This window comes from Cervus elaphus, chromosome 4 (assembly GCF_910594005.1).
Source record: "Cervus elaphus chromosome 4, mCerEla1.1, whole genome shotgun sequence".
In the NCBI taxonomy this organism is placed as follows: Eukaryota; Metazoa; Chordata; class Mammalia; order Artiodactyla; family Cervidae; genus Cervus; species Cervus elaphus.
In genome coordinates, this window is record NC_057818.1 from 26164026 (window position 1) to 26190527 (window position 26502).

Sequence of the window (26502 nt, forward strand, 5' to 3'; positions counted from 1 at the left end):
GCCGAGGAAGTGGCAAAGCCGTGACTCTAGCAGCTTCTCTGACCCAGAGCCGGCCTCTGAAGCCCAGCATTGCACAGCATCCTCCTCTCTGGCCGGTTCCCTCAGCTTTTCCCCTGGTAGTTTTGAGGTTCAGATGAAACAGTACCTGTGGGTGTACTTTGGGAAAACAAACACGGTTCAGGCCCATGTAACGTGCTGGTGCCCCAACTTTGTGCAACGCCAGCCGGGTTGGTGTGATGCCGCCTTCCCGCAAGAGCCACGAGCAGGGTGGTGGCAGTCATCACCAGGCATCTTTGGAATCTCAAGATGGTGGAAAAGTTGCTTCCTGAAATAGCCATGAAAATGTGGCTGAAGAGCCTTCCCAGGGTATGTGGTTATTTGCTCAGCATAGCAGTTCAGACAAGACAGTTCAGGGAGACAGCAGAGTCCTGCTCCCAAGGCCTTACATCCGGGGCAAGAACCAGGACAGCCGCTCAGCTGAAACGCATGAACATATCACTTTGCTGGGGCCCCAGGCAGGGGTGTGGCTGGAGAGGCGAGGCTGGTGTGGTCAGTGGCTGCAGGAGTGGGATCCGTGAGCCTCGCCCTGTCAGACTGTGTTCTAGACAGACCCTGCCTGCTCATGAGCGAACAAACATTCTAGTGGGGGGAGACAGACAACAAACAAATAAATGAGAAGAGGATTTGACTGTGTGAAGTGTTCCAAAGATAATGAAACAGGGTGACATGATAAAGAGAGATGGGATTGAAGAGGGTGATCCGAGAAGGAGGTGCACTTGGGCCAAGACCCGAGGGAGCCAAGGTGAAGAGCTGGGGGCTGGCTCTGCCATCTGCGTGGAAAGAATGTCATGTGTCAAGGCCCTGGGGCAGGAACAAGCTGGCCATTTATTTCAGGAGTGGAAAGGAAGCCTCTGTGGCTGTAGGAGTGTGAGGGAGCCTGAGGGCGGTGGGAGGGGATGTTGTGGAGGCTGGTGGGGCCAGGATCACGGGGGCCTCACATGCCATGGCTTTGTTTAGAAATGCTTCGTGGCTGAAGTTACATTTCAAGTCATGCTTTCAAGAAGAGCCACAGGTCATTCTTAGGGTGGCTGGGAAGAAGGAGCGCTGAAAGGGCTAATAAACAGAGATCCTGTTCAGGAAGCAGACCAGGAGCTGGGCCATGTGGGGAAGGCCCCTGGTTAATTTCCCATCTGCTGCTTCTTCCTGCCCCACAGCACCCTGCCCATAGGGAGGAAGGGGAAGTGCCCGAGCTCGCTCTACATGGCCTGGCTGGAGACGCTGTCCCAGGACCTCAGACCTCCTGTCATCCTGATCCGAGGAAACCAGGAGAACGTGCTCACCTTTTACTGCCAATAGCTTCGGACTTGGCTGTACCTGCCCAAAGCCTGAGCGCAGGGGATGCCCACCTGTCCACGGGCACAGAAGGCGGACCCTGTCACATGTAGCATCTGATAATCTGATGGAAGAAGTTGGTAGATTTTCAAACACCTGCTGGACCCCACTCCCATCGGGCGTGTGCTCTGTGTTTTTTATTTTATGGGCTAAAGAAGTAGCAGATAGAGTTGTCTGCTCTATCTGGTGGGTCCATATCCCTTTTAAGTTTTCTTTTGCTCTTGATTACAACAAATTAAGATTTCAGTCTTTGATTTGTGTACAAATTTGAGTCAGACTGCTGGATGTGAATCTTGGCAGTTTCTACGGACCTTTCCTGGGAGCACCCCCTAAACACGCCTCCCCCTTCCAATGTCAGGCAAGTGGGCACCCCACAGGCACCTGCAGCCCTTACAGGAGGAATACAGGGCCCCTTGAGCCTCCATAATAATGCAAATTTATTTAACTGCCTCTCACTTCCTTCACTTTCAATAATGTGTCTAAAGTGTTTTGGTTCTTTGGTAAACTGGGACTTTCAAACTTTTCTAGATGGCAACCTATGGTAAGAAATCTATTTGACATTGAGACTGGGAACAAATACAGTGAAATGAAAGTGTCACAAAACAATCCTTATCCTTTGCTGAGAAAGACAGTGCTTCTGGCTGAGCACTTGGAGGAGGGAGAGGGGGCTGCCTTTGGGCCATTCAATGGCCTGGGACCAACTCCCACTCCAGATTAGGCAAAGCCTTTCTAGAGCCACATGGAAAACCACTTCCTGGCAAATGGTTGCTCCCTCTTCTGACCTCAAGGAGACTCTGATCCAAGAACAGAGAATGCTTTGACTTCAGGAATTTAAATAAAACACTTCACCATGTTGGAATCTAAATTTTGAATAATGATAATAGCTTTGTTTAAAAAAAAAAGCTTTGAGTTAACAGTGAGGTCAAAAACAATGAAATGAATTAAAAAATACATTTACTCAGTCAACAGAATTTATTTGTTTTGGAACAGGCTGTTTCTCAACTCTGCTGAGTGTGTTGGAAAAACTAACTCTATTGTTTTTTCAACCCTGGATTAAACTTTTCTCTGAGCTTCCACTGGTCTTGTAGGTCATAGTGCCAGATTTCTACATGGTCGTTTACAGGGGTCACTTACTTTTTCCCTTGCTTCTCTTAACATGTGCTTGAAGATGCACAGAGAACCTGTCTTCTTTAATCTTTTAAAAAGTCTCCAGGAATTTCAATCTTGCCTCAAACCAAGAGGTGGAGAGATCGAGTGGAAAGAGCCACTGCGTGGCCACCAAGGAACCTGGACTTGAGTTTCTGTCTCCCCCCAAAACTGGCTGTGACCTCAGATATGGCCCCTTACCCTCTCTGAGCCGCAGTCTGTGAAGTGAGAGAATGGGACTGAAGCAGGTGTCACCAGCCAGCTGGCCTGCTGCTGACTGTGCTTTGGCCATGTGTTTTAATTTTTATTTTTAAAATCGTGTGTGTGTTTCTTTTGGCTGTGCTGGGTCTTCGTTGCTGTGCGGGCTTTCTCTGCTTGTGGTGAGCAGGGGCTACTCTTCGTTGCAGCGCTCCGGCTTCTCTTTGTGCGGCTCCTCTTGCTGTGGCTCAAGGGCTCTAGAGCAAGGGCTCAGTAGCTGCAGCGCATGGGCTTAGTTGCTCCGAGGCATGTGGAATCTTCCCGGATCAGGGATGGAACCTGCGTCTCCTGCACTGGCAGGCGGATTCTTAGCCACCAGACCACCAGGGAAGTCCCCCACGTATGGTTGACCAGTGTTATGGAAGTGAGGGGATGGGGTGGGTGAAGAGCACATTCTTCGGTCCCCCCACCCCCACTGTGGCACACCACTTCCGGCTGCCCTACTGTGCGCTCAGAGGCTCTGAAGACAACACTCCCCACCCCTCACCCACCCGCCCTCCCGCCGAGTCATCCTTGGGTACGTGAAGCACTGAGAAATGAAGAAACTTTGGTCCGCTGTGTGTGTCTGCATCTGGATGATAAGATGCTGCACGTCAGTGAGGAGTTCCCCCTTGCACTGTGCCCGGGAAACCACAGAGAGGTGGGCATCAGAGCTGGAGCCCAATCTGCCAGCAGCCACCCTGGCCACCGCAGAAGGGACTCCTCACTTATCTCCCCCACGATCCACTGCTCAGATAGCTCCTGACATCCCCCCCGGCATTTCAGCCTCCAGATTTCATGTCCTCTTTCAGTTCCTGCCTGGGCTTGTGGCTCTGATGTAAGATAGGCTCTCTGAGCTCCCCTCTCAGGCAGGGAGCTGTGGGTCTCACAAGAACATGGAAAGCCCCGTCTGGACTGAATTCCCTTTTACACACCGGCCTGGCCTCTCGTGTGGCTTGGAGGGTGAGGTGGGTTTTACACTGATGAGACTAGCTGAAATGTTACTGAACCACCACCTGACTGAGAGGCCCCCGAGTACATGCAAAGCAGCCAGGTTTTGCTTGTAGCCGTGTATATCTCAGGAGAGCAGAAAAAAAAAAAAAAAAGACCACCCCCTTGGGAAGTGTTCACAGAAACGGGGCCCAGGAAAGTCCGGCCACTGGCTTTGTTGGTAATTGCCCACTTGAAATGAGGTTCAAACTTATGACCGAAAGCACAAGCGTGATATGAGTGCCCCTGCCTGAAAGGGAGCCATAACAAACACAGTTTCTAAAAATATCATGTGGTCTAGTGTTAAGAAAAACCACCTGGCTGGGAGGCAAAGCAGCAGAATGTCATATGGTTAAAAGACAGTAGCAAGAAAAGATACATGTTTTCTGCTCCAGCTTAGAGGAGAGTTTCAAAAGAAAATGCTCTGAGGATGCAAAAGAGGGAGAAGAGAGAGTAAAGACTAAGGTGGAGGGTGGAGGGAACTTCCCAGGGACTAATAAGACTCCATGGTCCCCAGTCAGGGGCTCCCCGTTCGACCTCTGGTCAGGCAACTAGATCTCCCATGCCGAAACTAAAAAAAAAAAAAAGATCTCACCTGCTGCAACTAAAGATCTCACATGGCCTAGCTAAAGATCCCACATGCCACAACAAAGATCGATGATCCCACGTGCTGCAACTAAGACCCGGTAAAGCCAAATAAATAAATGTTAAAAAATAATAATTTCCTCCACCCTCCACTTTAGTCTTTGTTCCCTCTTTTGCATCTTTAGAGCATTTTCTTTTGTGACTCTCTTATGTAACCCTCTTTTGTAACTTTCCAAACTAGGAATGTTTGGAGAACAAGAAATAAACCATTTTTCCTGGTTTAAGAGAGTTGTGAACTGGGAGAAAGTAAGATTGAGAAGGTCTTCAAGTGCAAGGCCCCCACGGGGAAGCTGAGGAGCTCAGAACTGACTCAGAGGCACCAGGGAGCCACTGAGGGTGAAGGGGCAGCCTAAGCCTGAGGACGTTCGGCCAGACAGGAGACGGAGGAGGCTGGAGGAGAAAAGGCAGGGTGCCCGGAGAGGAGGATATGCAGAATTGCCAAGGCAAGCCAGCAAGCCTCAACACTCTTTACAGTGGCAAAGGGCAGGGGAAAGAGGAGGAAGAAATAGCATCTTCCAGAACTGAGAATGGCCTGGACGTATGTGTAGATGGAACAGGGCCCCAGAAGTTGAGCCTGGGCAGCTGTAAGAACAAACAAACTATGTCACATGGAGGATGAGGGATCAGGCTTCCTGCTGGAGGAAACGAGCAAGTAGGCGGGTTTGGTTTCAGATATTTAAAGTATGAAGACACCCCAAGGGTCAGAAATGTGGTCCTGGAGCTCAGGAAGAGCTCATGGTGTCCACTGTTTCAGCCTGACACTCAGAGAGCAGAGATCATAAGTAGATTTGGCAGTCACACTCATGGACAAGAAATCAAAGTCATAGCTTGAGTGAGATCACCAAGAAAGAGAGTGCCGGGAATGCAGAGGGCTGGAGGCTAGACCTCGGAAGGGCTCCATTTAGGGGCAGGAAGATGAGGCAGCCAACAAAGCAGCCTAGAAAAGATCATTAGTGGGGGAATATTACTCAGTCATAAAAAAGGAACAAAATAATGGCAATTCGCAGCAACCTAGCAATTGTCACACTGAGTAAAGTAAGTCAGACACAGGAAAACAAATATTATATGCATGATATCATTTATAAATGAATCTTTTTTTTTTTAAAAAAAGGTACAAATGAACTTACAAAACAGAAGTAGAGTTACAAACATAGAAAACAAACTCATAGTTACCAGAGGATAAAGAGGGGCAGGGTAAATTGGGAGAATGGGATTAACATATAGATACCTGCATATATATATAAAATAGATAACAAATAACAGCCTACTGTATAGCACAGGGAACTTGACCCAATATTCTGTAGTGGCCTATATGGGGGAAAGATCTTAAAAAGAGTGGATACATGGATACATATACAAGTATGGCTGACTCACTCTGCTGCACAGCTGAAGCTAACACAACATTGTAAATCAACTACACTCCAAGAAAAATTTTTCAGAAGAGACCATTGGTGGGGCAGGAGCAAAACCCAGGTAACCAAGGGCCTCAGAAGGCACCAGGGTCCAAGAAGCACAGAATTGTCAGCCCTTATGTTACCCGAATGGCAGATGTAAAGTCACTGCTGAATTGCTGTTCTGGGCATCACTGGGAGCCTTAGAATAATTCAGTAAGGTAGTGGGTCAGGGACCCCAGACTGAGGAATAGTTGGTGGAGGGGGAAGGAAAGCAGCAGATATACATATAGACCCGTGCTTGAGTGACCCAACAATAGAGAGAAAAATGACAATATGGTGAAGAAAAATAAGGTGGACCTTGGAAGAGAAGCAGACTCCAGGGAAAGCATTTTGATTGTTGTTGTCTTAGCGGGTATGTCAGTCAGGATAATGCTAGGTTCTGCTGCAGTAATAAATTACCCTGTAAATGTTAGCAGCTTATATAATAAAGATCAATTTCTCTCTTGCAAATATTCCTATGCTGGGTAAGCCCTCTTGTCCACCTCAAGTCCCAGTGATTATTCCCATCTTGGGAGGCAATCACTTCAGCCAGTAGCTTCCAACTCACTGAGGAAGGGAGAAGAGAGCAGAAGGGTCGTGCATTGGTTTTCAAACGCTTATGCTCAGAAGTGACCTGTTGCTTCCACTCAAAGTCCATGAGCCAAATAATTCACATGGCACCACCTTGCTGCGAGAGTGCTGAAAAACTGGGAGGACCATAGAAGTATTCATTGGGCAATAAATGTCTGTCATGGGTGGGAATGAGAAAGAGAAATATAGGTCGGAGGGGAAAGATTTAACATGCAAGGAAAAGAGTAATTGATGAAAAGGTGGTAATGGAGAATCAACAAAATGCAGGGGGAATTTTGCCAAGCAGCACAGAAGGCATTTGAGCAAACTCTGGGAAATGGTGAAGGACAGAGAAGCCTGGTGTGCTGCAGTCCATGGGGTCGCAAAGAGCTGGCCAACAAGGAAGACATAGCTAATGTCTGCTAGCTCAAGGGTGCAAAATTCCCAGGACACCTGCCCTTGTGCCTGTCTCTGCCAAGGCTCCTAAGCACCAGGTCATAAAGCAAATGTGCAGAATGAATAATCAGGGACATGTTCTCTAGTGATGGGATGGGCCAAGCAAGAAGGATGGAAGGCCAAGGTGCGAGAAATCCAAGGAGAATGACCAAAGTACATGAGCTCCAAAATGGATGGAGAGACTGGAAGTGAGCTGCAGGATTTGAGAACACTTGAGGGACTGGTAGCAGGAGGACAAAAAGGATGCCCAGGGGAGGTGGGAGAGAGGGAGATGGAGAAGAATACAGGGGAGTTTGTGGTCAGTATGTGTGCATTTCAACATGTGAGATTCTGCAGGAGGTGTTGGAGCAAAATCTAGGGTGTCTATCATTTGACTGTGAACTCTATGAAGGTGGCAACTGGCATGAACCTTTTAGTCACAGGGTGGCAGGAAGACCTTGAGGGCCAGGGCAGCTGGAGGGTATTCATGGCATGATTACCGGCTGGCATGGGGGTATCTGAATATCTCAACTGCTAAGATGGCTGAGTGAGTGCCGTTCGGCCCTGATGGTGACCACGTCTGACTCATCTTTGCTTCCCAGCACCCAACACAGAGCTTAGCACAGAGAAGGCACTCAATAAATGCTTGCCAAGTGAATGAATGAATGAATGGATCATGTCCAACGGGCAGTGGGAACAGAGCAGAGTAGGGATAGAAGTAAGCGGAAATGAATGAAAGGGAGTGTGATTGGGAAGCTAGAACCATTATGATGGGCAAAGGATGGAACTTCCCTGTCGGTCCAGTGGTAACGACTCCACCCTCCCAATGCAGTAGACCTGGGTTCGATCCCTGGTCAGGGAACTAAGATCTTGCATGCTATGCAGCCACCCCCCCCCCAAAAAAAAAAGAGAGAGAGAGAGATGGGCAAAGGATGTAAAGGAAGCTTGTAATCTTGGAAGAGACCTCTAGATGTCAAAAGACTGTAATTGCAGTCAGGTAAGCCTTCTGATGAGAAGAGAGAGGCTGCTAAGATGCACACCAGCTTAGAAGAAGCATTGGGGAGGGGGTGAGGGGAGAAGGGCTGTCTTCAATGGGAAACGTCCAAAGGTCCTATCTTAGAGAAAGGTAGGGTTGGTTAACGTGAGGAGGCTTTGGGAATTGAGGCAAGGTGCATAGGGAGAGAGCCAGAGACTGTTTATAAAGAACCAGACCCACAGGTAAAATCTTGCTGACCTGAGTGATTGACTTAGGCCTGGGCAGGAAAAGCTGACCAGACCAGGGGAGAGATAAGCATTTAGAGGGATGAACAGACATATTTGTTATGGGCTGGGAAAGGAGAAGCCCAGAGTTCAACGGGAGGGCTGAGCAAGAAAATTCATGGAGGAGAATAACAAGTCCCACCGTCATGACAAGAACATTGCTATCTCTGTGATCTTACACATCTTTGCTTAAGTGCTCTATCTAGTCTGAAACCAGCTTGGGGAAGCTGGAGGTTTTGCTAGAGTAAAAAGAAAGTAACACACAGTCGAAATTCTGCTTGGAGTCTAGGAAAGATTTTTTTTATTTACGAAAAGGCACTATAAAACTTAAGATGAATAAACACTGTTTTTTTCCTTTTCTTTTTAAAGCAAAATACTGAACTACAATCAGAATATTTAGAAGAGGGCTGGACTGGTGGCTGTGATGGGAAACTATGGGCTTCTCACGTTGCCTGGACCCCAGAGTTAGCCATGATCCTGCGCCTGGGATGCAGGCCTGGAGGGCAGGGCCTACCTGAGCGGTGTTTGCCCTGAAGCCAAACCCAAGCAGCCAGGAGAGTCCTGAACCTGGAGCTGCTATGAATATTCATAGACAAGTTGTTGTTTAAATTCCTGATTTCAACTACTCTGGATATACATATCCCTAGGAATGGGATTGCTGGGTCATATGAAAATTCTCTGTTTAGCTTATCAAATAAATTAACCCCGGGTACATTTTTAAACCTTCTGAAGTCTCAGATTAGCTTCCCTGATAGCTCAGTTGGTAAAGAATTCACCTGCAATGAAGGAGACCCCAGTTCAATTCCTGGGTTGGGAAGATCCTCTGGAGAAGGGAAAGGCTACCCACTCCAGCATTCTTGGACTTCCCTTGAGGCTCAGCTGCCTGCCATGTGGGAGACCTGGGTTTTATTCTGGTCTAGAGAATTCCATGGACTGTATAGTCCATGGGATCACAAAGAGTCGGACACGACTGGGCAACTTTCACTTTCATGCAGTTGACTGGGCTTCCCAGGTGGCACTAGTGGTAAAGAACCCGCCTGCCAGTGCAGGAGAGATGAGACCCTGGTTCGATCCCTAGGTTGGGAAGATTCCCCTGGAGGAGGGCATAGCAAGTCATTCCAGTATTTGTCTGGAGAATCTCATGGACAGAGGAGCCTGGCAGGCTAGAGTCAGTCCATAGGGTCACAAAGAGTCAGACACGACTGAAGCAGGCATACACGCAACCAAGTTACTTAAACTCCCCGTGCCTCAGTTTCCCTAGCTGTGAGATAGCAATAATAAAAGCATTCTACTTTATAAGGTTGCTGTGAGGATCAAATGCAAAGTTCTGGAAGCTGTGTGTCTGGCACCTGGTAAGCACTCCCCTCTGTGTTAGCCATTAGCTCTATTCATGAACCTATCTTTGTTCCCAAGCCTCTTTCCCTCCTGCCTTATTTCTGCTATGTCTTTTTCCCCCCATCTTTTTTCACATTTCCTTTTTAACTCTATCCTAGTGCTGATCTATGTTTTCTCTTGAATGAAACACTCAGGCCTCCAGACCCCAAGCCTCTTCTCAAACCCAGCCCTTCCTCATGATGCGGATCCATACATGATTCTGGTCACGTGCCTTCTACTCCTCAAAAACCTTACTGCCCACAAAATAAAACCAACTCTCAAGGGTGAGCATACAGTCTTCCCTGAGCTGGTCCCAAAAATTCTTTCCAGTCTTAACTCTTGCTGACATCATCATAATTATTATTTTAAAATAAACTCTGGGGAAATACCCTGGTGGTGATTTTGTACTCCTACCAGCCATGTATGAGGGTTCTGATTGCTCTGTATTTTTTCAATACTTGGCGTTGTAAGAGTCTTCACTTAAAAAGAGTCCCTCGGATGATTCTGTTTCACAATCAGGCTTAGGAACCTGTAGACTGGACTTGTTGCAGTTCCCTGAATATTACTAGCTAATATTAACTGAGCACTTGCTAAGTGTCTGGCTCTTTCCCATGATCTTTATCAATGTTATAACATTTAAATATCGCAACAACTCTGTGAAAGAGACACTATGGTTCTTTCTATTTTACAGATGAGGACAGTTAGGTACAGAGAGGTGGAGTAACTTGCATAAGGTCACATAGCTCATAAGCAACATAAGTTGGGTTTGAAATAGGCACTTTGGCTCTTCATCCATCAGTTGAACCACTGACTTTTACTTTCCCATACAAATTGTGTATAAATCCCCTATTGAGCTTAATCAATAATTGCTGACATTATTTTTTTTTAATCTTTATTTATTATTTGGCAGCATGTAGGCTCTTTCCTCGAGGAGCATGAATTCTCTAGTTGTGTCGTGCAGACTCCATAGCTGTGGCACACAGGCTTAGTTGCTCCACAGCATGTGGGATCTTAGTTTTCCTACCTGGAATCTAACCCACGTCCCATGCATTGCAAGGCAGATTCTTAACTACTGGACCATGAGGGCAGTCCCTGCCATTATTATTTTTACTCAAATCCCACTTATCTTTCAAAGTTCAGCTCAAATTCCACATCTTCTATCCAGGCTTCTGTTTCCCCCTCTCCTTCTTCCTCAGTGTAATCATAAATCCTGCAGAAATGTATGAGACTTTTGGGTTGACTTTTATTTCTGTTTTGCACTATCTTATCATGGTCATTTTATTTGTAAGGTCACTGAAATCAGGGTCACTCCATGTTTATCTTTCTATTCCCAGCATGCTGACCTGAATTTAATGTTCTTGTAAATACGGTTGCCCCTCTGTAACCATGGGTTCCACAGATTCAACCAACCATGGATGGAAAAATATTCTGAAGAAAAAACTTCCAAAAAGTTTCAAAAAGCAAAACTTAATTTGCTCCTGTCTGGAAACTATTTACATAGCATTTAAACTGTATTCTTACAGTTATTTACATAGCATTTACATTGTATTTGGTATCATAAGTAATCTAGAGATGAATTTAAAGTATATTGAGAGAATGGGACTTGTCTGGTGATCCAGTGGTTAAGACTCCAAATTTTGCAGACTCGATCCCTGGTCAGGAACTAGGTGCCTCGTGGCCAAAAGGTTTTTAAAAAAAATGTATATGGGAGGATGTTGCATTGGCTTTATGCAAATACTATACCATTTTATAGAAGAGACTTGAGCAGCAAAGGATTTTTCTATGGGGTGGGGGAAGTCCTAGACCCAATCCTCCATGAGGATTTGTTCCTCCATGAGGAACAATTCTGTGCTACAGGCAGAATCACAGATGTCCTTTATAAGGAGTTGTCTTGGAGAGATAACAGGGAATCACAGAAATCAGCTTGCCTTTTCCCTAGGGAAAAACACACCCCTTTACTTTCTTACTACTGAGTGAAAATGGATGTGCCGTTTTAAGGGGACCTGCTTCTTGTCACTGCAGGCTACAGGAGACCACGTTATGTGGCATTGTTAATTACCCAATGAAGCTGTTATCTTCTGCCTGGCTGCCTCCTCCAAGGCCTCTGCTTGTCTTGTCTGGCCTGGCCTCACTGGTCAGCTTCTCACTAGTTGCAAGACTACCAGATTATAATAAGTCATTTTTTCCCATACCAATGTATGAAAAACAGGGCCAGGTACATAATTTGTGAGACTGGGTGAAAAACAAAAATGCAGGACTTCTTGTTCAAAATTTATTCAATATTTTCAGAAGGGCATTAAACCAAGAGTAGGGCCCCACAGGTGTCACACCGGTGAAGCCTGCCTGGATGAAAAAGGGACTGAGCCCTTCTCAGCTGACAAAAACACAAAGTTGAGCATGTGGCAAATAATCTCCAAAGGCTTCCACTTCCCTTCTTGGTACAAAGACTGCTGAAAAGGAAACCACCCCTGTTCTGTGTTACATTTAGGTTGATTGTTATGTATTGAACAGAGTCCTCCAATTCCCTGATAGCGCAGTTGGTAAAGAATCCATCTGCAATGAAGGAGACCCCGGTTCCAATCCTGGGTCAGGAAGATCTGCTGGAAAAGGGATAGGCTACCCACTCCAGTATTCTTGGGCTTCCCTTGTGGCTCAGTTGTTAAAGAATTCGCCTGCAGTGTGGGAGACCTGGGTTCAATCCCTGGGTTGGGAAGATCCCCTGGAGAAGGGGAACGCTACCCACTCCAGTATTCTGATCTGGAGACTTCCATGGACTGTATAGTCCATGGGGTCGCAAAGAGTCAGACACGACTGGGCGACTTTCACTTTCAACGCCAAGTATGCGGTATTTGGAAATAGGGTCTTTGCAGATGATCAATTAAGATGAGGTCATTGGTAAAACCCTAATCCCATATGGCTGGTGTCCTTATAAAAAGGGGGGCGGGGGGTGGAACTGGGACACAGAGACATGCATAAAGAAAATGATGTGAGGGCATGAACACTGGGGGGCGTCAGGGGGTAGGGGGGAAACGACACATTGTGACCATGAAGGCAGAAATGGCATGATGCACCATCACCCCCAACAAATGCCAGAGATTGCCGGAAGGGAAGAGATTCTTCTGCATTGCCTTGAGAAGATCGAACCCTGCCCAACACCTTGATCTCAGACTTCTAGCCTCTAGAACTATGAGACACTAATATATTTCTGTCCTTTAAGCCACCCAGTTTATGGCACTACGTCCACCAACCAGAGCAGGTTCCTCCTGTTACTCTCTTGCCCTTGCCAAACTTCTGACACACCTGGCAAAACAGATATCCCAACAAGATTGGAACAAGGATGGGCTAAGCACAATGGCAGTTTTGTTTTTTCAAGACCTTTTTTCCTACAGAGAGAGGGAGCGTCTACAGCAGCAAGGCCTTTGAGGTCACTTTTTAGGAAAACAGAAGCCTGCCTTCCCTTCTCAGCCTGTTTCAAGGAAGCATATGTTAGTATCCTATAACCTGAGGACTTTTTCCAACGTCCCCCAGCTTAACATGGACTGTGCCCTGCCTGCCACTCAGTATGATGTCCCACACTTGGGGGTGTACTTTCAAGACTGAGGTCACAGATGAACAGGCAACATTGGCTCAGATTCCTGCATCCTTAACCACAGGAAGGATCCGCCCTTCTTCCTGGCGCTCCTAGGGCGCCGCAAACTGGGTTCGCCCAAAGGTTCTTTGAGCCGAGGCAAGGGTCGGGGCGGCGCCGCCTGCCCTGGGTGCCTGACGTCTCGGGCCACCCCTGGGAAGGGAAAGAGTAAGTGGGACTGGGGGCAGAGGGGCGGGGGTGCTGCTTTGTGAGGAAACAATTTGCAGAGGCTGCCAAACCGGGAGTCTGCAGGGACGGCCCTCCCTAAACGGCCTTGAGCAACCCGAGCCACGGAGCAAGCCAGTGTCCTCAGGGCTGAGGGGCCCCGCGCGGGCCGCACGCACCCCAGCATGGTCACCGAACCCGGGCTCCCCAGCCGCAGCCGCGACTCCGGGTGACGCCACCGCCGCGGGTTGCATCAGCCCGCGCCCACGGGCCTTGGCCCGCCCTTCCGCCCACGGAAGTGGGCGCCGATTGGGCCACGTTAGGGCAGGGGCCTCCGCCTCAGCCAATGGGCGACAGCCACAAAGGGTTCTGTCCGCAGAGTCCGGGCGCGGGGTGCTTATAAAAGGTGCCGGAGGCGGGGGCGCGCGCCCCAGAGACTGGAACCGTCGTTGCGGGGGTTGCTGGCGGCTGGGACGCTTCCTCCCTGCTGTCTGGGGGCGCCGTCGACATGGAGCCTGAGCCCGAGCCTGAACCCGTCACGCTCCTGGTGAAGAGCCCCAACCAGCGCCACCGAGACTTGGAGCTGAGCGCCGATCGCAGCTGGAGCGTGGGCCGCCTCAAGGCCCATCTGAGCCGCGTCTACCCCGAGCGCCCGGTGAGAGGGGGGCCCCGACTCCCGCTGCCAGCACCCCGCCACCCCGGCTGTCAGCCTCGCAGCCCTCGTGGCGCCCCCTGCCCCCTAGAGATGCCGTGTCCACCTCCCCTCCCTGCATTCTCTCCCTTCGCCGGCCGTCCTCCAATGGCTGCTCCCCCAAGGCCAGTTTCCCGGGCCTGTGGTCTCCCCCTTTTAGTGCCCTGCCGCCGTAGGCGTCCCTTGACCTGGCCCCGTGACTGCCACTTCCTCCTCCCGGGCCGCCATCGCCCCGCCTTCCCGACGGGGCCGGCTTCCCCTGTCACGTCGCCTCCTAGGTCCCCAAACTCTGCCATATACCTCTCCAGACCCCTTCCCGTCCCCTCGATCTGGCTTCCAGCCTTAGCAAAGCCGCTGAAACAGCAGTTTGACCTTGGGTGAATCGTTTTATCCTCCAAACCTCAGTTTCCCCCAAACGTCAGAGCGACGTGTTCCTGGTTAGGATCGTATCCGATTAGGTTAGAAATAAGGAAAAGTGAAGGCTGCAAACTGGGGTTTCTGATGTGGCCTCTCCGTGGGGAGAGAGGGCAGGGGCTAAGCCCAGGCCAGTGGCCATAGAGAAGCGTGGTGAGCGCCGGGCCGTGTGTACCGAAGGCCCCACACCCAGGAGCAAGGACGTGGCTGTTCCCCTCCGGGTCCACCTTCCGCCTCAGGGCCCCTCCCTGTGAGCTGGACTCCACAGCGTCTGCCTAGTCCCAGGGAGGAGCCTCGTGCGCTTTCTGCTTAAGAGTGACTTAGAACGCAAATAGGTGGAAGGAATCTACTCGAGTCTGGGTTTTAAAGACTTTGGGCCCTCAGTTACAGAGATTTCCTCGCTTTGTTTTGGTTGACACATCTGTCAACATCACCCTTAGCGACGGCCCTCCCTCCCCACCACGTGATGGAAGCCATGAACTGGACCTTCCTGTGTTTACTTTCTAATTTTTTTTACTCTAATATTATGTAAGTGTCAGCAGTGTTCTTTGCTGCCCAGGACTGTAATTCCCCTCAGTCAAACAGAAGAGGGCATCAGGTCAGGACGAGATTGTGAAATTGTCCCTCCTTATCTGAAGCGTTATTACGTGCCATGGCTCATGGGTCAGGTTGTTTTTGTTACCTGTTGTCAAGAAGGTGGAAGTGTGAGTGTCCCTTCTGAGCCATTCTTTTGAAATTTACTTATTTGTTTAAGAAGCTCCCATTTTGTTAGCATTTATCTTGGCACTGTTTGCAAGGTCACCATAGTTGCTTCCAAGAAACCAGGTGTTAAGCTGCTATGAGAATGGCTATTAGATACACAAATTGGCGAGGCAGGTGTAGGCTCTTGTTGCATCATTTGGTGAAAGGCGGTGTTTTGGAAGAGAGCTTTCCTTTTGGGCTTCCCTGGGTGAGGAGCATCACTCTGGTCTGAGGACCTAAAGTTGTAAGTAAAAGGTCTCAGATATGTAAATTTGTGTTTAAAAATTATGGCTGAAGCACACTCATCATTTGCTTTGTAATGTGAGAAGCCTTACTTTTGATAGTGGTTTGCTTAATATATTTTTCTTCAAATCAGCATTCTGGGTAAAGACACCAGGGTCAGTTCAGGCCTTTAACAGGCCTCAAATCACAGGCACCTGTGGTTTTCAAACCTTTCCTAGGGTGAAACACTTTAATAATGCAGGATCCCACCTATGCAATAACATTTACAAGTCCAAGTGTATAGCGTTTACTTAAAAAGTTCAGTTGTTGAGAATGATGGTGAACACAACATTCAGTATATTTCTGTAGTTTGTTGTACTTGCCCAGTGTCAAAAAAAAATCCTGATTTACACAGATAAATCGATACTGTTATTGTTTTGTTTTAAACAGCTTGCTTTTGTATCTTTGGCTACTTTGCAGGAATGGGTTTATTCCAAATTTTGCATAGTTGGTTTTTCTGGCAAGAGTAGGTTAAGAAGTTGGTGATGCTCTCCGGTGTACTGACTTTGGTGTATGTCATTTGAAGCCTTTAAGTCCAGTTTTTAAGGGAATTAAAACTAGATTTTAAAAGTGAGATCTGGATAAAAGTGTGTGGCACCACTGTGGTTTTAAAATCGCTGGAATGGAGAAGAGGGTTAGGAATCTTGACTTTAGCAGCACGTGACCTTGGACAAGTGAATTTTAGACTTTCCCCCTCCCCCTTAAAATTGCTTGCTAAGGTGCTTCAGTTGTGTCTGACTCTTTGCTACGCTGTGGCCTGTAGCCTGCCAGGCTCCTCTTGTCCATGGAATTCTCCAGGCAAGAATACTGGATTGGGCCTTCCTGACCCAGAGATCTAACCCACGTTAAAACAGGCATACTAAATATCTCTCAGGGTTGTGTGGAGTGTTGCCACACACTGTCTCCTCTCTAGCTGTGTTTGTATGTTGAGAAAAGTCTCTTGGAGGGCTTAAGTTTATAACTGCTTCGTGTTATCTTGGGACGGTGTTCTGTGGTTTTAGTGAAGGCTCGCTTTGAGTTCTCTTGAGACCAAACGAGGTTTTGAAGTTGGTTGCTGTAGGAACTCCAGATTGGTGCTTTTTGTGGCAGAAAGCAGTCTCCCTAGAAGTTAAGTAGGTTGCCATAGGCTTTGTGGACTGGATGTAGTTTGCCATCCTAAATTTGTTTGCATGTTAGAAATCAGTTTAAAGTTGAGAATTTTCTGAACAAAAGTATATGGGGCCTTTGGAAAAAATGTTCTCCTATGATGCTGGGGGGAAAAAATTTAAATATTTGTATAAAACAGTGTCTTCTGTTTGGGAACTTGCAGGGCTAAGTGCTGACCTGTGCTACTCTTTCTTTCCATAAGCGTCCAGAGGACCAGAGGTTAATTTATTCCGGAAAGCTGTTGTTGGATCACCAGTGTCTCAGGGACTTGCTTCCACAGGTATCACTTAATATTATTAACTTTTTGAATGTTTTTGAGCACTAGCCGGGTTGAATTCAAGTCCTAAAGTATTTCCTTATTACTTTCAGCAGGAAAAACGGCATGTTATGCATCTGGTGTGCAATGTGAAGAGTACTTCAAAAATGCCAGAAGCCGGTGCAAAGGTAAGTCTGCTTTTTCATGACTGTGGCAGTTTGTGTCATTCAGACTGTCAAGGTAGAAATAAAGGAAGTTGGGTTAAACTCATAAGCGAGCCTTTTTATTTTTATTTTTTTTGTGTGTGTAATAAAGTTTTATTAAAGTATAAAGGAGATAGAGAAAGCTTCTGACATAGGCATGAGAAGGGGGCAAAAGAGTACCCCCTTTGCTAGTGGTAGCAATGGAGTTATATACTCTCCAAAGAATGTCTGGAGGTTGTAAAGACCTCACCAGACCCACTCCCATAATTTACATTTTAAGATAACAGAGTTGGCCAGAAGCTTTAATCCAAAGATTGTCCTCAGGCAGGATACATCCTTGTAAAGACCAGACTGTTTTAAGATAACAGAATTAGCCAGAGGGTTTAATCCAAAGACTGTCCTCAGGCAGGATACATTATTGTTATATAATCCTAAGGAATGTAGAGGAAAAAAAGTAAAAAAGTTTGTCCTTTCTTCCTCCTTGAATATCCCAGATCTCTCTCTCCTTGGGGACCCCTAGACTTCTTATCAACCTGCCTAGGAAATGACTCTCTCATTACCCCCTTTTCTTTTAGGAGAATTATGTTGCCTAGGGAAAAGGGGCGTCGTTCTCATTCCATAACTGCTTCCGAGCTGACAAGGGGCGTTGTCCCTAAATTGGTGAGGCAACATATTCTCCTAATCCTCATAGTGAGGATGTCTGATCCAGGGGCTCCAAGTAATAGTTGGAGGAGGCTGTGGCACTCGTAGGAGCTCGGACAACTATTTGTAAACTAAAAGATAAGCGAGCCTTTTTATCATGTAATATTTTGTCTCTTCCCCAGTGAGAATCAGGAATAAACTGTTATCAATACAAATAAGAGTTTACTATAATAGAAGTAGAGTGTTCTATTAGTCTTGTAGTGGAAAAGTGGAGTTCTGCAGTATACTCTTTTTCTGGGACACAATTTGACCTATAGTGGCTCGGAGTCCAGATGCCAAAGTAGCAAGGCAGTCATGAATTTAGCACCACATAATAAATTTCTTTTAAGGAACCATTCATTTTTATAGAGTAAAAAAGTGACTCTATTTCCTTTGGAAGTTTTCATTTGTTGGGATAGAAAAGACCACAGTCTTTATAAAGACTCATGTTAAGTGGTTAAAGTCCCTTTTTCATTTCACAGTGTTAGTTTAAATATACACTATTAATATTCTAATGTGGTGATACACTCTAAAATTGCATTACAGCAGTACATCCTGAAACATCTGATTGTACTATAAGAAATACTTCAGGTCTGTGTTGTACTTATAAGCCTTATCAGTCAAATTTAATTTCTTGATTTAGTAAATTTAATACTATAAGATGAATGGAGCATTAATAGGAAGCTATTGCTTTCTCAGCAATGATAACTTCATTGGAAGATTTCAGTGAAATTACAGCAGAGCTACTCTAGGAAAAAAAAAAAGTATAGATTTAGTATCTCTGTATTGATACTGTGTTGAGAAAATTTCAGAATATCTTTATGTAACATTGCGTCTATTTTGATTTTGTCAAGTTCAGAGGTCAGGGTTGGGACATAAGCCATTCCCAGCGAAAGAATTCTTAAAGCTTGATTTCAGACAGTTGCATCAGACCTTTTGTTCTTGTGTTCTTGTTGCACTTAGGTTGCTGAAGCCACAGAGCAGCCCACTGGTCTGAATCAGGGACAGTCCCCTGGGGATTCCTCAAGTGACGGTTTAAGGCAGAGGGAGGTTCTTCGGAACCCTTCTGCCTCTGGATGGGAGAACATCTCAAGGTGAGTGTTGCCATAAAGAACATGAACGTGCATCATTTGCATCAACTTACGAATAAGCTGTGTTTGTACTATAAGTCATGGAACTTTAAAAGAGACACAGTTTTGCTTTATAAGGGCTTCACTTTAAAGATCTTTTGTGTATTTAGCTTAATACATGGCCTTGTAGGAACATCTAAAAAGTAGAGAGGCACATCATGCAAATCTGGGCATTTCTCCTCCCACGTGGGTGTGCCTCACACGGCACTGACCTCACGGTGGGAATCGGTGCTGCTGCGCTGGAACGGCTGTTGTCAGCAATCTGCAGCCGCTTTGCTAAGGGGCTTTGTGCTTTGTCGTAACAGTGGCTGACAAAAGCTGAAGGTATCATTTGAGAAATGCTCTGCCAGGAACTGTGTTGGTGGAGTTAGGAGAAGGGGGTACAGTTAGAGCTTTTCTTTAGAGCAAAAGCCAGAAGTGTCTAAATGGAGTGCTGTTTGTATTTCACAGCCCTTAGAACACCTTTTTAGGAAAGACCCTATGGGAAAAAAAAACAGTTTATTAATTATGAGTTGAAACTGTCTTCCTCTCTGAGTCCCCTGCCTTCTGTTTCTTGGTTTTTAATACCTGATTGTTGACAGTCAGGTGTTTGAGGAATGAAGAGTTGGTTTTTTTCTTAATGGAAATTTCAGATACACATGAAAGTAGAGGGAACTGTATAATGAATCTTCATGTAATGATTAAAATTTTTTGCCATACTTGCCTTATCTATTCCTCCTTTCCTTTTGTCCTGAGGTATTTAAAAATAATTCTCAGACATTGTCAGTTCACCCCATATACTTCAGGATATAAAAAACCTTGTAGTTAAACCTTGTGTATCTGGAGTGTCATCATCAGAGCTAACAAAAATACTTTGTCATTTCTACACACACACTGTGTCTTTTTGCAGTTGTTATTGACATGGGGCTTCCCAGGTGGCTCAGTGGTAAAGAATCCACCTGCCAGTGCAGGAGATCCAGGTTCGATCCCTGAGTTGGGAAGATCCCCTGGAGGAGAAAGTGACAACCCACTCCCGTATTTTTGCCTGGAAAATCCCATGGACAGAGGAGCCCCAAGGGCTACTACAGTCCATAGCGTTCTTTTTAAATTTTTATTTTCCACTGTGGTTTATCACACGATATTGAGTATAGTTCTCTACGTTATACGTTAGGACCTTGTATCTTTAAATAATCAAAAACAGTATCGTACCATGACATACTTGTATTAGAATACAATTTTAGAAGTATCTGGGTATGGAATTTGGTTAAAATACTGTTGCCAGCGTACAAGTCGGATAATCGAATTCATTATTGGATAGATGCTCTTAAAACTCTTAAAACTTTTTTTGACTGTATGATTTGAAAGTTGAGGCTCATATCTCTGTGAATTTCGCCATCATAAAACTTGTTGATTTCATCCAACAAATATTTATTGGACAGACAGTGCATGCGCCTTTGTTTAAGGATATGAGTTGACCAGCACAGATGACCACGCAACTATTCCTGGTCTTTCTGCAGTTGTGTTAGTTTGTATTTTGTGATGTGATGCCAAAGAAGTTCACCGTGTAGGGCTCACAGGCAGAAGATGACTCCCACACACACCCTGCCCCAGGCTGTACTGAATGACAAACGCAGGAGTTTGGTGTCATATAAACAGGGCTTAGATCCAGCCCTACCACTTAGGAGTTCAGCGGCCTCATCCAGATGCTTTGTCCTCCCTGAGCTGTCCTCAGGCTCCCCGCTATAAATGGAGTGGCTGGAGAGCTCCACAGACTTGCTGGGGATCCAGTGAGATAGCAGCCTGGTGGCCTCACAGGGCACAGGTGGTCAGTAAGCATGGCTGGGTGATGCCACACGTAACTCTGCCCCCTTTATATTTCAGACCTAGGGTTGGGAGAGAAATGGTGTTGGGAGAAGGGGAGGATTTCCTGCAGAAAAGGCTCTGGAGAGATGTGACTTTTTCAAGCTGCTCCCTGAAGGATGAATAGTAGGGTTTAGACCTTCGGTGAGACTCTACAAGTCTAAAATAAGGGTGGGGATCCACTCAGACTGAAAAGGTCCAGCTTGTTCGTACATCAGGGTGATGACATGAGAACCCGGTGCTGGGTGAGGGCCCTTGTTTTCGCATGGGATCCAGACCGTGGCAGGAGGGCTCTGTCAGTACCGTCTGGGATGGTATTGCCCTGGTGCCTCGCCCGGAAATCTGTGTAACTGTCAGAAAGCCCAGTCTTCCGTCTCTTTCTGTTTTGAATTCCTGATTGTGATTTAAACTTGGTTTTCATTGATTCATACTAACCCAACTCAAAACGAGCATTTTTTATCATCTTTCACAGGCCTGAAGCAGCCCAGCCGGCGTTCCAGGGCCTGGGACCTGGTTTCTCGGGCTACACAACCTACGGGTGGCTGCAGCTCTCCTGGTTCCAGCAGATGTACGCGCGGCAGTACTACATGCAGTAGTGAGTGTTTCCCCGCCTGCTGGGTGTGGCCAGGGCTCCCGGGAGTGGAAGGAGCGCGCGTCCGTGATTCCTGTAAAGCTAGAAATGGAGGGATGAGTGTGTTTTCCTTATTATCTGCAGAGTCCTGTTGTGTCTGGTTCTGTGGGTGGAACAGTATAAATGGTAACTACTAACTTGTGTATTGACACAGGTGTGCTTGTGTGTGATCCATGGTTTGATGATTTTATGTAGAATATGTTCTTTCCTTTTTAATTTGTGGTATCTCTAATGGTTTATGAAAATTTTAATTTACTATTGCACTGTACTTTCTTGGTGGCCTTGGTGTTTAATTCCAGATGAAATGTACCAAGTGGCTTCCCTTAGGAGCAGAAAAGCTTTTAAAGATATGATTGTTAGTAAAGAAGTTCTTCACTAAGTTAAAGAAAATCTGCATTTGTATATCCCTACTTATAATTCTTAATAGTGAAAGATCCCTGTGTAAATGAGATGATGAGAACCGGTCTTCAGGATGCCTTGCTCTCAACAGTGTCTGCCTCTGTTGTTTTTACCTTAGCTTAGCGGCCACTGCTGCATCGGGGGCTTTTGTCCCCGCACCGAGTGCACAAGAGATACCCGTGGTCACTGCACCTACTCCCGCCCCAATCCACAACCAATTTCCAGCTGAAAACCAGCCCGCCAATCAGAACGCCGCTCCACAAGTGGTGGTTAATCCTGGGGCCAATCAGAATCTGCGGATGAATGCTCAAGGAGGCCCCATTGTGGAAGAAGATGATGAGATAAATCGAGATTGGTTGGATTGGACCTATTCGGCCGCTACATTTTCCGTGTTTCTCAGTATCCTCTATTTCTACTCCTCCCTGAGCCGATTCCTCATGGTCATGGGGGCCACCGTGGTTATGTACCTGTAAGCAGATGGTTTCGCTTTTATTCCCTCTCTACTACAAATCACACTATGTGATGACTCAAACCAAGTGCAGACTTTCCTCTTTTGAGCAGTTTCAGTCAATATTTAAGGAGGTATATGTAAATAATAAGTCATTCTGGCATTTTCAGTATAAAGAATTGATGGTTTGGTTGTGCACTGCCAACAATACAATTAAATCGGTATTGATACAAGAACAACATTCTCTTCTTTTCCTCTAGTTAAGCTACCTGCCAGGCTTCTTTTCACACTGAGGCATGGAAAGAAAAACTGTGTTTGTGTTGAATAAGAACATATTTATCTTTTACCAGGCTACAGCTGCCTTCTAGGATGAAGGCCACTGGCTGTGGCATAGTCCTAAAGGGTCAGGGAACTGTTGCAGGCCTGGCATTGGCTATATCCATGGTGCTAGTAGTTCTCAACCAAAATGGTTTTACGTCTCCCTCTAACCCTAACCCTTACCCTCAAGACATCTGGCAGTGTTTGGGGACATTTTTAGCTATCACAGTGGGGATGGTGGTGGGGCGAGGTGGTTCTGCTGGCATCCAGCTGATAGCTGCTCAACACACCACAGTACACAGATGAGCCCCACAGTAAACATACAGCCTGGGACATCAGCAGTGCCGAAGTGGGGAACCCGGTCTGGAGTGACATGTCCTTATTTGTGGTGAAAACTGACTGAAGACATTTTTCCTCTATAGGAAAAATGGATTTTTTTAGTTTTTGAAAAATCTTAGAAATATTTAGAAAAATGCATTCAGTACTCACACCCAGTATTAACCATGGTTAATATTTTGTCATGTTTGCTTCAAGACTTGGATTTAAGTGGATTTTCCAGATAAAGCTTTTAGGTAATTTTTAAATTCTATCGTCTCTAGAATCATATATTTAGGTGACCAAATCTAGGTCTTATTAGTATGTTATGACATACAGTCACAGCTGTGTATGTATTTCCTCTTTTCCTCTCTGTTCAAGTTTTCAAGTGTAAGGTTTAGTTCAGATGAGCAAGTATGTATTGAGCACATACTATGTGCCAAGTGCTCTTTCTGTTGCTGGGCACACGGTAATAAATAAGGCATAGTTTTCATAGTGACCATCAAGAACCTCACATTCCACCTGGCCTGGTAGAATGTGTCTGCAGATGGGTCTGGCTTCAAGCTTTAATCGGGCCCTGTTCTGCGGAGAGGAGGGGAGCGAGGGGGACCTCATCTCATCAAGAGGGCCCCTTAAATTCTTGAGTACATCTCACTCTATTCACTAAGATGGATTTAATGTGCTTCCTTCGAAGGCATCACGTCGGGTGGTTTCCCTTTCGACAGAGGCCGGTTCAGAACTTCCCGAACGGTGGTGGTCCTCAGGAGGCTGTGAATCAAGACCCCAACAATAACTTCCAGGTATGGAGCCCGGTATGAAGTGCCGGGCCCTGGAGTCCTTCATCTTTAATTAAATACCTTGTGGTTTTTTCCATTTTATTAGACTAAATATGTCAAGATTTTTTCAAATTTATTCTTAGAGCAGTGGCTATTTTTAAAACAGTCATAAAATCCATCAGGTATTTTTGTTGTGTGGCAATTTGCATTTTGGCTTATGTAAATGGTTTTTTAAACTATTTTGAGTGTTCATGCTTAGTAACAATGTATTATACCATGGAAACTGCTAATGGAGAGTTATTCTAATTAAGAGGAACATATGCCTGTCTCTCAGAATAGATTTCTTGGAAAATAACATACAGAAATAGGGTTTCCATAAGGCACTTTAATGCACAATCCTAAAGGAGATTCTTTTTAATATAAAGTATCACTGTAGTATCTGTTTTTAGAATTCTGTGTTTCCAGTTTTAGTTGCCTTTTTTTTTTTTTTAAGCTAGGAACACTGCCAAAATTAGAAAAATATTAAGTGGCAAGCTTAACTACTAACTTAATAATAGTTGAAGATGTAGTTACTTCATTTGATACTGTGGCCAGGGATACTGAAAACTATGAGAGCGCTCCAGCACACTTGTGCTGTGGAGGCCAGAGGAGGAGCTCCGTCCAGCCTGCGACATCATCCCCGCGGTCATGCCTGCATCGCTTGGCTTATGCGCAGGGACCCAGGGAGTCACTCTGCCCTTGCCTAATGTTATTGGGTGCTTGTCACAGTCCTAATTGTTTTCTCCTTGTGTTTTATTCCCTATAGGGGGGTCCTGATCCTGAAATTGAAGATCCCAGCCACCTCCCTCCAGACAGGGATGTACGGGGTGACGAGCAGACCAGCCCTTCATTTATGAGTACAGCCTGGCTTGTCTTCAAGACTTTCTTTGCCTCTCTCCTTCCAGAAGGCCCTCCAGCCATAGCAAACTGACGGTGTTTCCTCTCTGGATGCTGGAGGCTTTGACAGGCATGGACTGATCATCTGATTCTGGCTCAATTTCGTTACCTGGACATGGCAGTGGCACAGAAATAGTATAAGAATCTACAAAGAGGATGATATGCTTTTGTGATTAAGCAAAAGCAGGAAGTAAGACATGAAGCCATGATACAAATTGATGAACAAAAATGCCTACAGGCTTCTCATGTCTTTATTCTGAAGAGCTTTAATATATACTGTTGTAGTTTAATAGGCATTGTAAGTAGAAGGCGTTAGTTTCGCATGTTTATGCCTGAGGAACTTTTCCAGATGTGTGTGTCTGCATGAGTGTTTGTACATAGATGTCATAGACGCAGAAATGATTCTGCTGGTATGATTTGATTCCTGTTGGAATGTTTAAATTACACTAAGTGTACTACTTTATATAATCATTGAAATTGCTAGACATGTTTTAGCAGGACTTTTCTAGGAAAGACTTACGTATAATTGCTTTTTAAAATGCAGTGCTTTACTTTAAACCAAGAGAAGCTTTGCAGAGGTGAAAACCTTTGCTGGGTTTTCTGTTCAATAAAGTTTTACTATGAATGACCCTGGCAGAGACTCCTGTCATCTTAGTTGTTTATTCTGTGCCTGTCGTCACTGGATGGTCAGCAGTTGAGTTGCTGATTTTTGAGTAACCTGAATAGTTTGCTTCTTTTTATAAAACGACCATTTGTACTGATTAAGAAGATAAGGTAAGGCCACGGAAGTTTTAACTTACTGAGATTATGCTTGTGTTTGCCCTGCATCCCCCATTTCCTGATTTAAACAATACTGGCTTATGTTGTAACCCATCAGCATTAAATTCCCCCGATTTAAAGTTAGTGGCTTTAAGTACTTTTCACCTGCTCACTTGTCATGCTGAGCTTTGCTTTTGGACTTTAATCTTTCTTTTAAGTATTGTTTTTGAGACTAATCTGAAAAGTAAAGTGCTGTGTATTTTTCACATGAATGATGCTGTAAGTAGAATGCTAAAGAACTGGGAATGTTGTTTTCAGCAAAGTAAATCCTCTTCTTGCGTCATGGTCATGACCATTTATTTATGGCTGCACTAGATCTTTGTTGCTTTTTTTTTTTTTTGCACAGGCTTTCTCTAGTTGCAGTGAGCGGGGCTACTCCTCATTGTGGTGCGAGGGCTTCTTACTGACGTGGCTTCTCGTCGCAGAGCACAGGCTCTAGGCACTCGGGCTTTGGTAGTTGCGGCTCATGGGCCCTAGAGCTTTCGGGTTTTAGTAAGTGCAGCTCGCAGGCTTGGTAGTTGTGGTTCACAGGCTTAGTTGCTCCACGGCAGGTGGAACCTTCCCAGATCAGGGATCAAACCTGTGTACCCTGCATTGACGGGCAGATTCCTGTCCACTGCACCACTAGGGAAGTCCTGGTCATGATCATGTAAACATCATTGTTTACAATGATGACTGGAAACATCATTGACATCCAATAAACATTCCCTGTATAGTTCATAGCCAGATGCTGGGTAGAGGCAAAGCTGTTTTATGTGTGTGTTTGTGTGTGCATGTGCGTGGTCAGTCACTCAGTCGTGTCTGACTCTTTGCAACCCCATGGACTGTAGCCCATCAGGCTCTTCTGTCCATGGGATCTTCCCAACCGAGGGTTCGAGCTGGTCTGCTGCATTGGCAGGTGGATTCTTAACCTCTATCACCACCTGGAAAGGACTCCAATTTTATCTATGATTGCGCTTTTAAAAGCCAACCAAGATACCATGTAAGGAGTAAAATAGCATAGAGTTTCAGATAACACCAGACTTCTGGAACAGAGGACTGACCAGTCAGGAGCCACTGATGATTGACGAGTTACAAAGGTGATATTTGCTTGAAGGAAGAAGCAACTCGAGACAAGGTTCTACAGTTTTACGAGTGAGAAGTGAGTGATGGGAAGAGAGTGAGGAGCTGCAGAGAAGGGTCACCGCCGAAACGAGAGTGCA

General features: G+C 45.9%; 2 protein-coding genes across 5 annotated transcripts in view; both read left to right on the plus strand.

Moving 5' to 3' along the window:
• Positions 1-2468, plus strand: part of SLC12A3 (solute carrier family 12 member 3) — a 41006-nt gene extending 38538 nt beyond the window's left edge. For all 3 annotated transcript variants that reach the window (XM_043898534.1, XM_043898533.1, XM_043898532.1), the window contains exon 27: positions 1215-2468. In XM_043898534.1, the coding sequence (XP_043754469.1) occupies positions 1215-1356 (142 nt within the window). In that variant the 3' untranslated portion in view covers positions 1357-2468. The remainder of the gene's footprint in view (positions 1-1214) is intronic.
• Positions 2469-13179: 10711 nt separating this feature from the next.
• On the plus strand, positions 13180-25114 carry HERPUD1 (homocysteine inducible ER protein with ubiquitin like domain 1). 2 transcript variants are annotated; one of them, XM_043898536.1, is made up of 8 exons: positions 13180-13930; positions 16752-16829; positions 16919-16993; positions 18653-18783; positions 21131-21253; positions 21807-22157; positions 23464-23569; positions 24351-25114. In XM_043898536.1, exons 1-8 carry the CDS (start codon positions 13784-13786, stop codon positions 24513-24515), a joined length of 1176 nt encoding a protein of 391 aa, XP_043754471.1. In that variant the 5' UTR covers positions 13180-13783; the 3' UTR covers positions 24516-25114. The 2 variants fall into 2 exon arrangements, with proteins under 2 accessions (XP_043754471.1, XP_043754472.1); XM_043898537.1 differs by lacking the exon at positions 24351-25114 and having other exon boundaries at positions 21807-22003; positions 23464-23543.
• Positions 25115-26502: the final 1388 nt, after the last annotated feature.

Bases quoted from the DNA above. Each gene is read 5' to 3' on its own strand.
- HERPUD1 (XM_043898536.1), top strand. From the start codon at position 13,784: ATGGAGCCTGAGCCCGAGCCTGAACCCGTCACGCTCCTGGTGAAGAGC. The intron at 16,830-16,918 runs GTATCACTTAAT...TATTACTTTCAG, and splicing joins TCAGGGACTTGCTTCCACAG to CAGGAAAAACGGCATGTTAT. The intron at 18,784-21,130 runs GTGAGTGTTGCC...CATCTTTCACAG, and splicing joins GGATGGGAGAACATCTCAAG to GCCTGAAGCAGCCCAGCCGG.